The sequence below is a fragment of the Homarus americanus genome, unplaced genomic scaffold (genome assembly GCF_018991925.1).
Source record: "Homarus americanus isolate GMGI-L3 unplaced genomic scaffold, GMGI_Hamer_2.0 scaffold55371, whole genome shotgun sequence".
NCBI lineage: Eukaryota > Metazoa > Arthropoda > Malacostraca > Decapoda > Nephropidae > Homarus > Homarus americanus.
The window spans coordinates 18,952-32,500 of NW_024729261.1; the positions used below are offsets into that span (position 1 = coordinate 18,952).

Here is a 13,549-nt window from a genome sequence, read left to right on the forward strand (position 1 = left end):
CGGGGGGGGAGGAGGTGATGATGGGAATAGTGTATTTATTTTTGCTATTGGTACTACTACTACCACCACTAATACTACTACTACTAATCCTCCCTGAGTGGCCAAAAGTAAGCTCTCTGAGTGGCCAACAGTAAGCTCCTGGGTGGCCAACAGTGAGTTTTCTGAGTGACTAACAGTAAGCTCTGAGAGGCCAACAGTAAGCCTCTGAGAGGCCAACAGTAAGCCTCTGAGAGGCCAACAGTAAGCTCTCTGAGTCCAACAGTAAGTCTCTCTGAGTGGCCAACAGTAAGCTCTCTGAGTGGCCAACATTAAGCTCCTGAGTGGCCAACATTAAGCCTCTGAGTGGCCAACAGTAAGCTCTCTGAGTGGCCAACAGTAAGCTCTCTGAGTGGCCAACAGTAAGCTCTCTGAGTCAACAGTAAGCTCTGAGTGGCCAACAGTAAGTCTCTGAGTGGCCAACAGAAGCTCTCTCTGAGTGGCCAACAGTAAGTCTCTGAGTGGCCACAGTAGTCTGAGGCCAACAGTGCTCTCTGAGGGCCAACAGTAAGCTCTCTGAGTGGCCAACAGTAAGCTCTCTGAGTGGCCAACAGAAGCTCTCTGGGCCAACAGTGTGAGTGCCAACAGTAAGCTCCTGAGTGGCCAACAGTAAGCTCTCTGAGTCAACAGTAAGTCTCTGTGCCAACAGCTCTGAGTGGCCAACAGTAAGCTCTTGAGTGGCCAACAGTAAGCTCTCTGAGTGGCCAACAGGCTCTCTGAGTGGCCAACAGTAAGCTCTCTGAGTGGCCAACAATACCACAACACAAATACACATATTTCCACTAAGCTACAAAGGTCATGGGAAGTGGGAAGGGTTAGGAAGGGAGGGGAGAGGTTGGAACGGAGGAAGGAGAAAGGAGGGAGGGGGGGAGGAGGAGGGGTTGGGGAAAGGGCGAGGGGGAAGAGGGAGGGGTTGGGAAGGGCGGGAGGAGGAGGAGGGGAGGTAGGGAAGGGTGGAAAGAGTTAGGAAAGGAGGAGGGGGAGGAGGAGGTTTGTAGGAAGGGGAAGAGGGAGGGGTGGAAACACAAGACCTGCCCCGCCCCTCTTCCTCCCTCTGGCGAATTCAGTCAATTATACATTATAAGACAAGGCGGAAACACTTGATAACCCCTCACCTCCCCCTCCCTCCCTGCCTACCTGCCCCTAACATAACACAACCTCCCTCCATCTCATCATCCCTCCCTCCCTCCATCCATCCGCCTGACCTCCTTCAATCCTTCCTCCCTCCTCTGCCCTATCCATTTTTCCCTCCCTACCTTCATCTCACCATCAATTCTCCACCTTCCCTCCTTCTCCTCCATCTTCCCTCCCTCCATCTACCTGACTCCCTCCATCTACCTGACCTCCTCCATCTACCTAACCTCCTCCATCTTCCCTTCCTCCATCTACCTGACCTCCATCTACCTGACCTCCTCCATCTACCTGACCTCCTCCATCTTCCTCCCTCCATCTACCTGACCTCCTCCATCTTCCCTCCCTCCATCTACCTGACCTCCTCCATCTTCCCTCCCTCCATCACGAGCACAAGAATAAACAACAACACGGGTCGTATAGAAACAGAAACAGGATGGAGTAATTTATTTACTTAGAAAAACAGAAGAATGCGAGAGGCTGAGGGGAGGTCACACACACACACACACACACACACGTCACCTTTAAGTCATGTATCGTGAATTATTGCTTGAAAATAAATAGACGCTATAATCTCTCTCTCTCTCTCTCTCTCTCTCTCTCTCATTTAATTGACCTCTGACCTCTGTGTATTAGTACCAAGATCACCCAAACTACCCTATGACCTAGTTAATGATCCAATACACATACTAACGAGCGCCAATTGTCAATATAGTTGATTGTTTGTGAGTTGTGATTGGTCAAAGATAGACACTGATTTTATTTAATTGTAAATAAAATCATGGACAGATAGATAGATAGATAGATAGATAGATAGATAGATAGATAGATAGATAGATAGATAGACAGAAACACAAACAACCCACTACAACCATCGACTTGCAGGAATGCACATGCAGTCATTCAGGCAGACAGACAAGAAAGCAAGCAGACAGGCAGGTAAGGGAGACAGGTAAGCAGGTAATTAAGGGGCAACACCTGAGGCAGATCGTACACGTAAGAGAGAGAGACCAGCTCACCTTGAACCTCTAACACCTTTAGTCGAGTTGTCTACCCAACACTGGTGGTGGTAGTGGTGTAAGGTGGTGGTAGTGGTGTAAGGTGGTGGTAGTGGTGTAAGGTGGTGGTAGTGGTGTAAGGTGGTGGTAGTGGTGTAAGGTGGTGATAGTGGTGTAAGGTGGTGGTAGTGGTGTAAGGTGGTGGTAGTGGTGTAAGGTGGTGGTAGTGGTGTAGGTGGTGGTGGTGGTGGTGAGTGGTGTAAGGTGGTGTGGTGGTGTAAGGTGGTGGTAGTGGTGTAAGGTGGTGGTAGTGGTGTGGTGGGGTGGTGGTGGTGTAAGGTGGTGGTAGTGGTGTAGGTGGTGGTAGTGGTGTGTGGGTGGTGGTAGTGGTGTAAGGTGGTGGTAGTGGTGTAGGTGGTGGTAGTGGTGTAAGGTGGTGGTGAGTGGTGTAAGGGTGGTGGTGAGTGGTGGGGTGGTGGTAGTGGTGTAAGGTGGTGGTAGTGGTGTGGGTGGTGATGGTGGTGTGGGTGGTGGTGAGTGGTGTAGGTGGTGGGGTGGTGTGGGTGATGGTGGTGTAGGTGGTGGTGGTGGTGTGGGTGGTGGTAGTGGTGTGGGTGGTGGTGGTGGTGTGGTGGTGTGGGGTGGTGTGGTGGTGTGGTGGTGGTAGTGGTGTGGGTGGTGGTGGTGGTGTGGGTGGTGGTAGTGGTGTAAGGTGGTGGTGGTGTGGGTGGTGGTGTGGGTGGTGGTGGTGTGGGTGGTGTAGTGGTGTGAGGTGGTGGTGGTGGTTGTGGGTGGTGGTAGTGGTGTGGGTGGTGGTGGTGTGGTGGGTGGTGAGGTGTAAGGTGGTGGTGAGTGGTGTGGGTGGTGGTAGTGGTGTAAGGTGGTGATGGTGGTGTAAGGGTGGTGGTGTGGGTGGGTGGAAGTGGTGTGGGTGGTGGTGGTGGTGGTGGTGGTGTGGGGTGGTTGGTGTGGTGTAGGATGGGTGGTGGTAGTGGTGTGGGTTGGTGATGGTGGTGGAAGGTGGTGGTGGTGGTGTGGTGGTGGTGGTGTGGGTGGTTGGTGTGGTGTGGGTGGTGGTAGTGGTGTGGGTGGTGGTGGTGGTGTAAGATGGTGGTGGTGGTGTACAAGGTGGTGGTGGTGGTGTGAGTTGGTGGTGGTGGTGTGGGTGGTGGTGGTGGTTGTGGGTGGTGGTGGTGGTTGTGGGTGGTGGTGGTGGTTGTGGGTGGTGTGATGTGGGTGGTGGGGTGGTGTAGGTGGTGATGGTGGTTGTGACTATCAATGTAGTTCATCAACCAAATTCATTAGTATCATAGTAATGTGGTAGAAGGTGGTGGATTGTGGTAGATATTGGTACATAGTAATACCATGTACCAACATGTACCAACATCTACCACAATCCACCACCATCTACCACAATCCATCACCATCTACCACAATCCACCAACATCTACCACAATCCACCAGTCTCCACAACCATCTACTACACTCCACCACCACCGTCTACCACAATCCATCTGTCTCTACCACAATCTACCATCTTCTACCTCAATCCACCGCTATCTTCTATCACAATCCACCACCATCTATCACAATCCACCACCATCTTTTACTACAATCCACTACCATCAACCACAATCCACCTCTCTCCACCATCTTTTACCTCAATCCACCACCATCTTCTACAATCCACCAGCATCTACCACAATCCACCACCATCTTCTACCACAATCCACCAGCACGAGTAGTGAGGCCGGCAGCCACTACGTTAGAGTGTGTTATAACGGTAAAAGCTTCACCAATCACTACCGCTCTCCCTTCTTTCATTATCGACTTCTTTCATTCCTTCTTTCATTTTTTCATTCAGTCCTTCATTTTTGCTTCATTCGTTGTTTTATCTACTGTTATCTATTCTTTCTTCATTCAATATCAACTTCTTTCATTCCTTCTTTCGTTTTTTTCATTGATTCCTTCTTTCATTTTTTCTTCATTAGCTGTGTTTTTATCTACTGTTAACTACTCTTGCCATCCCTCCCTTATTTCTTCATTCATTATCTACATCTTTCATTTTTCATTCATTCCTTCCTTTCATTCGCTGTGTTTTATCTACTGTTATCTATTCCTTCTTCATTCATTATATACTTCTTTCATTTTTTCATTCATTCCTTCATTCATTCCTTCTTTCCTTTTGCTTCTTCATTCCTTCTTTCATTCACTGTGTTTTATCTACTGTTAACTGTTCTTTCTGCATTCATTACATACTTCTTTCATTTCTCATTCCTTCATTTTTCCATTCACTGTATTTTTTCATTGTTTACAAAGACGAATATTTCCATCAATTGTCTACGTCACCAACACCAATTGTCTACGTCAACACCAATTGTCTACGTCACCAACACCAATTGTCTACGTCACCAACACCAATTGTCTACATCACCAACACCAATTGTCTACATCACCAACACCAATTGTCTCACATCACCAACACCATTGTCTACGTCACCAACACCAATTGTCAACATCACCCACACAATTTGTCTACATCACCAACACCAATTGTCTACATCACCAACATCAATAAACACTTAAGTAAACATACATTTATCTGAGAAAGTGTAAACAACTGGGCATCAGTAAACAAAAAACAAAAACATACAGTTGTCTACGTCATTCCAGGTGTGTGTGTGTGTGTGTGTGTGTGTGTGTGTGTGTTCCCGAGGGCTCAAGTACTGGCTTCCACACACACACACACACACACACACACACACACACACGTATTAAAATATAAACACATGTAGTCAACAAAGATACATTACATACACCAACCACCTGTACACACAAACAAAATGCACATACTCAGGTAGGCGCACACACAGAGAATAGCAATACATACACACTCGGTACACACATGTGCGTAAATGCAAAAGAAATTATAAACAAACAAACATACAAGTGAATATGTACACACTAAATTAGCGTAGGTAAGCATAAAAACATACATGAATAAAAACGCACATAATGGTGTACACAGTCATCACTAACACACACACACACACAAGGGAGTATAAACGCACATGTATACAAATGGACATTAGTATTCATGTAAACAAAGAGAGACAGACACATGTACACTAATAACCAACCTTACACATACACGAGTGATTTAATTACGTACAGTATTACAACATGTTCTCTCTCTCCTCTCTCTCTCTCTCTCTCTCTCTCTCTCTCTCCCTCTCCCATTCTCCTCATCTTGTCCTTCATCCTTCTCTCTACCAATTCCTCTCTTCTTTTCTCTTCCTCTCTCCTTCCTTCTTTCCTCCATTACTTTAACTTTCAGAATTAAGAAGAAAAAAAAATCCCTTAAATTCCAAAGTTACGACCAAAAACTACCTTAAGTCATTTACAAATAAGACCAAAATCTACCTTAAGACAATCACTTTACTTACACTTTACAAGGGTTGGTGAGGCCCTTAAGTAGGTAGCTTGGTGGCCTAATATTGTGGTCAACACTTAACACTAAAACAAGTAGGTGTGTTTTTTGTGTGTTAAGTGATGTTACACGCTCAGCTGATTCTCACTAACCCTTTCTCTTGTGGGGGAGGGTGTATGTGTGTGGAGAGGGTTGGTGTGTGTGTGTGTGGAGAGGTTGTGTGTGTGTGTGTGGAGAGGGTTGGTGTGTGTGTGTGGAGGGTTGGTGTGTGTGTGTGTGTGTGTGTGGAGGGTTGGTGTGTGTGTGTGGAGGGTTGGTGTGTGTGTGTGTGTGTGTGGGGTTGGTGTGTGTGTGTGGAGGGTTGGTGTGTGTGTGTGTGGAGAGGGTTGGTATGTGTGTGTGTGTGTGTGTGTGTGGAGAGGTTGGTGTGTGTGTGTGTGGAGGGTTGGTGTGTGTGTGAGGGTTGGTGTGTGTGTGTGGAGGGTTGGTGTGTGTGTGTGTGTGGGAGGGTTGGTGTGTGTTGTGTGGAGGGCTGGTTGTGTGTGTGTGTGTGTGTGTGGAGGTGTGTGGATGTGTGGGAGGGCTGGTGTGTGTGTGTGTGTGGAGAGGGTTGGTGTGTGTGTGTGTGTGTGGGAGAGGGTGTGTGTGTGTGGAGGGTTGGGTGTGTGTGTGTGGAGGGTTGGTGTGTGTGTGGGTGTGTGTGTGGAGGGCTGGTGTGTGTGTGGAGGGCTGGTGTGTGTGTGTGGAGGGTTGGTGTGTGTGTGTGTGGGAGAGGGTTGGTGTGTGTGTGGAGAGGGTTGGTGTGTGTGGAGGGTTGGTGTGTGTGTGGGGTGGGTGTGTGTGTGTGGAGGGTTGGTGTGTGTGTGTGGGGAGAGGGTTGGTGTGTGTGTGTGTGGAGGGTGTGGTGTGTGTGGAGAGGGTTGGTGTGTGTGTGTGGAGAGGGTTGGTGTGTGTGTGTGGAGGGCTGGTGTGTGTGTGTGGAGGGTTGGTGTGTGTGTGTGTGGAGGGTTGGGTGTGTGTGGAGGGGTTGGTGTGTGTGTGTGGAGGGGTTGGTGTGTGTGTGGAGAGGGTTGGTGTGTGTGTGGAGAGGGTTGGTGTGTGTGTGTGGAGAGGGTTGGTGTGTGTGTGTGTGGAGGGTTGGTGTGTGTGTGGGGGAGGGTTGGTGTGTGTGTGTGTGTGGGAGGTTGGTGTGTGTGTGTGTGGGAGGGTTGGTGTGTGTGTGTGGAGGGTTGGTGTGTGTGTGGAGGGGTTGGTGTGTGTGGGAGGGTTGGTGTGTGTGTGGAGAGGGTTGGTGTGTGGAAGGGTTGGTGTGTGTGTGTGGGGTTGGTGTGTGTGTGTGGAGGGTTGGTGTGTGTGTGTGTGTGGAGGGTTGGGTGTGTGTGTGTGTGGAGAGGGTTGGTGTGTGTGTGTGTGTGTGTGTGTGTGGAGAGGGTTGGTGTGTGTGTGTGGAGGGTTGGTGTGTGTGTGTGGAGGGTTGGTGTGTGTGTGTGGAGAGGGTTGGTGTGTTGTGTGTGGAGAGGTGGTGTGTGTGTGTGTGTGTGTGTGTGTGGAGGGTTGGTGTGTGTGTGTGTAGAGGGTTGGTGTGTGTGTGTGTGTGTGTGTGTGTGTGTGTGTGTGTGTGTGTGGAGAGGGTTGGTGTGTGTGTGTGTGTGTGTGTGTGTGTGTGTGTGTGGAGGGTTGGGTGTGTGTGGAGAGGGGTTGTGTGTGTGTGGAGGGTTGTGTGTGTGTGTGTGTGTGGAGAGGGTTGGTTGGTGTGTGTGGATGGTGTGTGTGTGGAGGGTTGGTGTGTGTGTGTGGAGAGGGTTGGTTGGTGTGTGTGGAGAAGGTTGGTGTGTGTGTGTGTGTGGGAGAGGTTGGGTGGGTGTGTGTGTGTGTGTGGAGAGGGTTGGTGTGTGTGTGTGGGGGGTTGGTGTGTGTGTGTGTGTGTGGAGGGTTGGTGTGTGTGTGTGTGGAGAGGGTTGGTGTGTGTGTGTGTGTGTGTGTGTGTGTGTGTGTGTGGAGGGTTGGTTGGTGTGTGTGGAGGGGTTGGTGTGTGTGTGTGTGTGTGTGTGTGAGAAGGGGGTGTGTGTGTGTGTGTTGTGTGTGTGTGTGTGTGTGTGTGTGTGTGAGTTGGTTGGTGTGTGTGTTGTGTGTGTGTGTGTGTGTGTGTGTGTGTGTGTGTGTGTGTGTGTGTGTGTTGGGTGTGTGTGTGTGTGTGGAGAGGGCTGGTGTGTGTGTGTGTGTGGATGGTGTGTGGTGTGGTGTGTGTGGAGAGGGTTGGTGTGGTGTGTGTGGAGAGTGTGTGGTGTGTGTGTGTGTGTGTGTGTGTGTGTGTGTGTGTGTGTGTGTGTGTGTGTGTGTGTGTGTGTGTGTGTGTGGAGAGGGTTGATGTGTGTGTGTGTGTGTGTGTGGAGAGGGGGTTGGTGTGTGTGTGTGTGTGTGTGTGTGTTGGTGGTGTGTGTGTGGTGTGTGTGGTGTGTGTGTGTGTGGAGAGGGTTGGTTGGTGTGTGTGGAGAGGGTTGGTGTGTGTGTGTGTGCGTGTGCACACTACACAGGGTGGTAAAACGCGTCTAGTGTGGCAGCATTATGATAGTATTAAGGTGCAAGCACTGCTTGCACCCTCTTGCTTTCAGCTGCCGCCGCTAGCTAGCCCTCGTGGCGAACAGGGAAGCAATTTGCATAAGTTTTCCCCTGCCAGTACACAGCCTCCTCACCATCAAGACTCCTGTTGTGCCTCCTCGTGACAACACACGGTAACTGGGTGCCTCGTGAGCCCAGGCTAGATCAGCAGGGGATCTCGGATTAACAGTGGGCCCCTGAGGGATGGCGCACAGGCTCACTGGCATGTGGACATGTTCTGGCGCCTACCAACCACTGACCCGTTGCCTTGTGGATTAATCTTGGTAGGTATAAGGCTACGGGAGTAAACCCCAAGCGAAAAATCTGCGGTGGAGGCCTACATCAGGCAGACATGTTGACAGAGCTCCAACAAGACCCCAACGGCAGTGTAGGAGGAAGAGGTGACCACCATGGAAACCCAACGACTACACCAGCGGACGAAGGCAATGCCTGATGGACAGGCTACTAAGGCGAAACCCAATAAACTGGGCTATCGGCAGTCCATTGCAACCATTGCACCACTGGATCAGGAAAAGGAAGAGCCAAGATGTGTGGTTGCAGCCTGTGCTCCTACCTCACCACATAAATCAACTCATGCACAGCCATCACCCAGCTCATCATACCTCTCATCATCATCAAAACCCCTAAACCCCCCAAAAGTCCTATGGCGACGGGCGAGTGGCGACAGGGACAGGCAGAGATGACTGCCGGGAGTTTCTAGTCACAACTCTGCACATGGGAGGCACAGATAAGATGGTCGTTTATGCACTGGGATCTAGGCAGCAGTGCAATCCGGTCCTGTCTGCGCGACTAAGAAGCCCTTACGAGGAGCCTCTCTGCTCACCCCACACGGGGAGGGGGCTAGAAAAGGTGCCCTAAACATAGCCTGCCTAAAATATCCAACCTGACTGGGCAACCGCACCCAGTAATGTCATCCATATGCGGTCGAAAACACGATCAAAATCACAAATCCAAACAAAAACAAACCATACATCCTCTTATGTTCGCTGCATGGAATGTCAGGACTCTTTTGGATACTAGCACAAATGTGCATCCTGAAAGAAGAACTGCCCTGTGACAAAAGAGCTGGCTAGGTATAACATCGACATAGCAGCCATCAGTGAGTTCCGGGTCCCAGATAAGGACCAACTTGCAGAATGGGGGTCTGGCTACACTTCTTCTGGAAGGGTAAGCCTGCTGCGGAGAGAAACCGAATTTATGGAGTTGGCTTTGCCATCCGCCAACGCTTAATACACAGGCTAACTGAAATGCCTATTGGGATCAACGAGCGCCTCATGACGCTTCGAGTCCCACTGAATCACTCACGTCATGCCTTCTTCATCAGTGCATACGTCCCAATACCGGATGCGGAGGATGACCTCGACAGAGTGCTTACCTCTATTCCCAGAGAAGACAAGGTTGTGCTCCTTGGCGACTTCAATGCCAGAGTTGACAGAGATGCTGACAATTGACAGGGAACCATAGGGAGAAATGAACTAGGCAAGTGTAATCCCAAAGGCCTACTCCATCTCAGCAAGTGTGCTGCTCACAACCTCACTATCACCAATACCTTGTTTAGGCAGGCCGACAAGTTCAAGGGATTGTGGCAACACCCACGATCCAAACACTGGCATCTCATTGACTGCATCATTGTCAGAGAAAGAGATCGCTGAGATGTCCTCATCACCCATGCCATGCGTGGATCAGACCACAGTGACACTGATCATCGACTTGTCAGATCCAAGCTCTCACTTCAAGCCGCCCCAAAACGGCAAAGGCAGCAAACCTCCAGAAAAGGTTTTAATACTAAGCGTCTGGAGGATCCAGCGGTAGCACATGCTTTCAGAGAGCACCTCGAACATGGGCTTATAAACAACCCAACAGCAAACAACGTGAATCCCAGTGCCGAAAGGGATACTCTTTAATACTGTTATGACAAAGACCTGCAGAGAGACCCTAGGCCAGACCAAAAGAATACACCAGGACTGGTTTTATGAAAATGTACACATCGATGATAAACATGCTGCTTTTACCGACTGGCAGAACAACCCTCAGTCTCGGACCAAAGCTGATACCCTCCGCAAGAAGAAAGCGGCAGCCCAGAGGGAACTTCGCAATCTAAAGAACGACTGGCACAAAAACTTGCAGATCAGCATAAGATGCGCAAATTTTTCATTTCCACTGAAACATTTTATGAGCCAGTCACTCGTGGCACAGCCCCCCTTCGCTCATCTGACGGTAACCACATAATTAAAGACGACGAAGGAGGCCCAGCGCTGGAAAGTGCACTACCACTCATTGCTCAACCGAAACACCAATGTGGATGTTCTGACTACCCAGCAGGTCCCTCAGCATCCAGAGCTGACCCACCTTAGCTATCCTCCATCCCTGGATGAGGTAGCTACTGCCATCAAATAGATGAAAAATAACAAAGTCACAGGGCCTGATGGAATCCCGGCCGAGGTGTATAAAGCAGGAGGACCTCTACTTACTAGCCTTCTCCACTCTCTCCTGGAGAACATATGGGAAAAGGAGGAAATCCCCAAGCTCTTAAAGATTTTAGCCCGAGTCCTCCTAAACAGACTTCTTCCTGAGGTAAACTTCCTCCCAGAATCTCAATGTGGTTTTAGACCATCACATGACACCACTGACATGATCTTTGCTGCCCGCCAGATACAGGAAAAGTGCAGAGAACAGCATCGTGACCTGTACATGGTTTTCATCGACCTAACCAAAACCTTCGACTCGGTCAACAGGGAAGCCCTCTGGTGGACCCTCAGTTGTTTTGGCTGCCCACCAAAATTCATCGCCATTGTGAGGCAACTCCACGATGGCATGAACGGCAGTGTCCTGCACAACGGCACCTAGTCAGAGTTCTTCCCCATCCAAACAGGGGTTAAACATGGGTGTGTACTGGCACCAACTCTCTTTTCCATCTTCTTGGCTGCCAGCGGGGTGAACATCGAGTACCGGGTCTTTTCAATATAAGACGACTCCAGGCAAGAACAAGGGTGTCGGCAGCTTCCATTACGAACTTCGAGGTCCTGAACACCTATGCAGACGCATATGCACACTTCGGCCTTGAGGTGCATGTATACGTAATACTCAGATTCTATTTCAACCTGCCCCTTGTTCAGACACAACTCCACCATCCATCCAGCTTAACGGTACTACCCTCTCTAATGTTGCCCACTTTCGGTATCTCGGCTCCCACCTGTTCACAACCGCAAGCAAACATCGATGAAGAAATTCAGCATCGGACTCCGAAATCGTTTCTTCAGCTGTAGGGAGCTGAAATTATCCACAAAGTTGCACTTATATCGAGCAGTGGTCCTCCCCACCCTGCTGTATGGCAGTGAGACATGGGTCACATACAGGAGGCCCCTCAAGGCACTTGGAAACTTTCACCAACGTAGTCTACATTCCATTCTCCGAATTCGCTGGGAAGACAAGAGAACAAATGCCAGCATTCTTGCTGACACCAACTGTAGGAGCATCGAGGCTACCATTATCCATGAACAACTACGTTGGACTGGCCATGTTACCCACATGGACGACGGTAGACTGCCAAAGCAGCTACTTTACAGTCACCTAACGAATAGTAAACGTAACGTTGGCGGGCAATTGCAAAAGTATAAGGACAGTCTTAAGACAAACCTGAAAGGTGCCAAATCGACCCCTCACCTGGGAGTCGATTACTCCACATCGTAACGCTTGGAGGAGCACCATATGGGAAGGTGTCAATACTTTCGATTTAGCCCGACTGCAAACCGAGGCAGATAAGCGCCAACGTCGGAAAATGTAGCCCTCCACATGTGCAACATTTGTGAACGACTCTGCCGGTCCCGTATCGGCCTCTTTAGTCACCTCAAAACTCACTAACCTAGGTGACATCCTTAATAATCCATATCATTTTACCATAGCTGGATGATCGTCATACTCGATTCCGAGTGACAGCAAAGTAGTAGTAGTAGTAGTAGTAGTAGTAGTAGTAGTAGTAGTAGTAGTAGTAGTAGTAGTAGTAGTATGTGTGTGTGTGTGTGTGTGTGAGTGTGTGCGTAAGTTCGATATTTACCCCGCATTTAAATAGGCAAAGAAACATTATTACTACTGTACTACCACTACTTTTTTTTTTACGTGGCCTCCAGCCTCCCCCAATAGCCACACCTTCGCCGCTATTTTATTACCTTAAAATTAACTATCCTAATACATAAATAGCTACCCTGGCTGTGTTGAGTTAGTTGAGCCAAAGATCTATGCGGCATTCAGTAACTGTTGCCTCGATATCTGCGACTGTTGTCGGCTTTGAGGTCGATGCTCTCGTTCCCTCTGAAGCAGAGCAATGCAGACCTAAGCAGAGAGAAGGACAGTCGACATCTCAACCCGGCTGTAACATAACTTCTGAGCTGCTGCTTCCTTTCAGATAACACCACCGCGAGTCTGGCGTAGAAGCATCTTGCACTTGGTCCCATTCCGCCAGAGGTTGTGAACACCAGAGGAGTGAAGCTGCCTTGATCAACTTTCCGAATTCTCTCCCCATATGCCCTAATCTTGTCGTTCTCATTCCTCCTGTGTGCTTTAGTTTAGTTTAACAAATTTATTGACAAAGCTTGGAGTACAGTTTGCCTATTCTGAGTAATTCAGTCAGGTCTTGACACTGAGGGTGGTATCACTTCTCACGGCAACGCAGGACAGAGGTTCATACACAAAGACATGTGGGTGATGTCACTGTTCACTGCCATGCAGGACAGAGGTTCGTACACAAAGAAATGCATCATATTCATTAGCAGTATATATAGGTCAGAGTCATGTGGGTGATGTCACTGTTCGCTGCCATGCAAGACAGTGGTTCATATACATTGGACGTCATATTCTAATTGAAGACTAATCAGTGTGGGCTAGCAAATTTGGGATAAACAGCAAGAATGTCCCCAAGCACCGCCGATTCAATGTAGTAATTACAAAGTTCATGATACAATAAGTCAGGTGGCCTTAAGTCTTTGACAGTGTCACATTCAATAATATAGTGTTCAAGTGTATGCTTTAAAGGTTTATCACAAAGTTTACATGCTGAGTGTTCCGGTATGGGTACAGCGTTACTAACTTGCCAGACGTGTCTGTATCCTAGCCTAATTCTGGCCACGACTACATCACATTGTCTGGTTCTGTCCTTATGCTGGCCATACCGGTACCTCTCGTCACAAAGTTTGTCATATTTACTGATGCTACAACTGTCAGGTCTCTCTGCATTTCTCACTTCTTCTAGATCAGAGTTCATGATTCTGACTTGAATGTTTTTAATTACAGCATTGGACAGGCCAAGGTCAGCATCAAGAGCTAGGTTGCGGTGACATGC

The 13,549-nt window shown here is 49.0% G+C and overlaps 1 protein-coding gene across 1 annotated transcript in view; it reads right to left on the reverse strand.

The window, feature by feature from the left end:
* Positions 1 to 330: 330 nt before the first annotated feature.
* LOC121866674 overlaps positions 331 to 13,549 on the reverse strand; it is a 44,047-nt gene continuing 30,828 nt past the window's right edge. The window contains exon 3 of the mRNA XM_042366369.1: positions 331 to 732. Coding sequence (XP_042222303.1) covers positions 331 to 732 — 402 coding nt within the window. The remainder of the gene's footprint in view (positions 733 to 13,549) is intronic.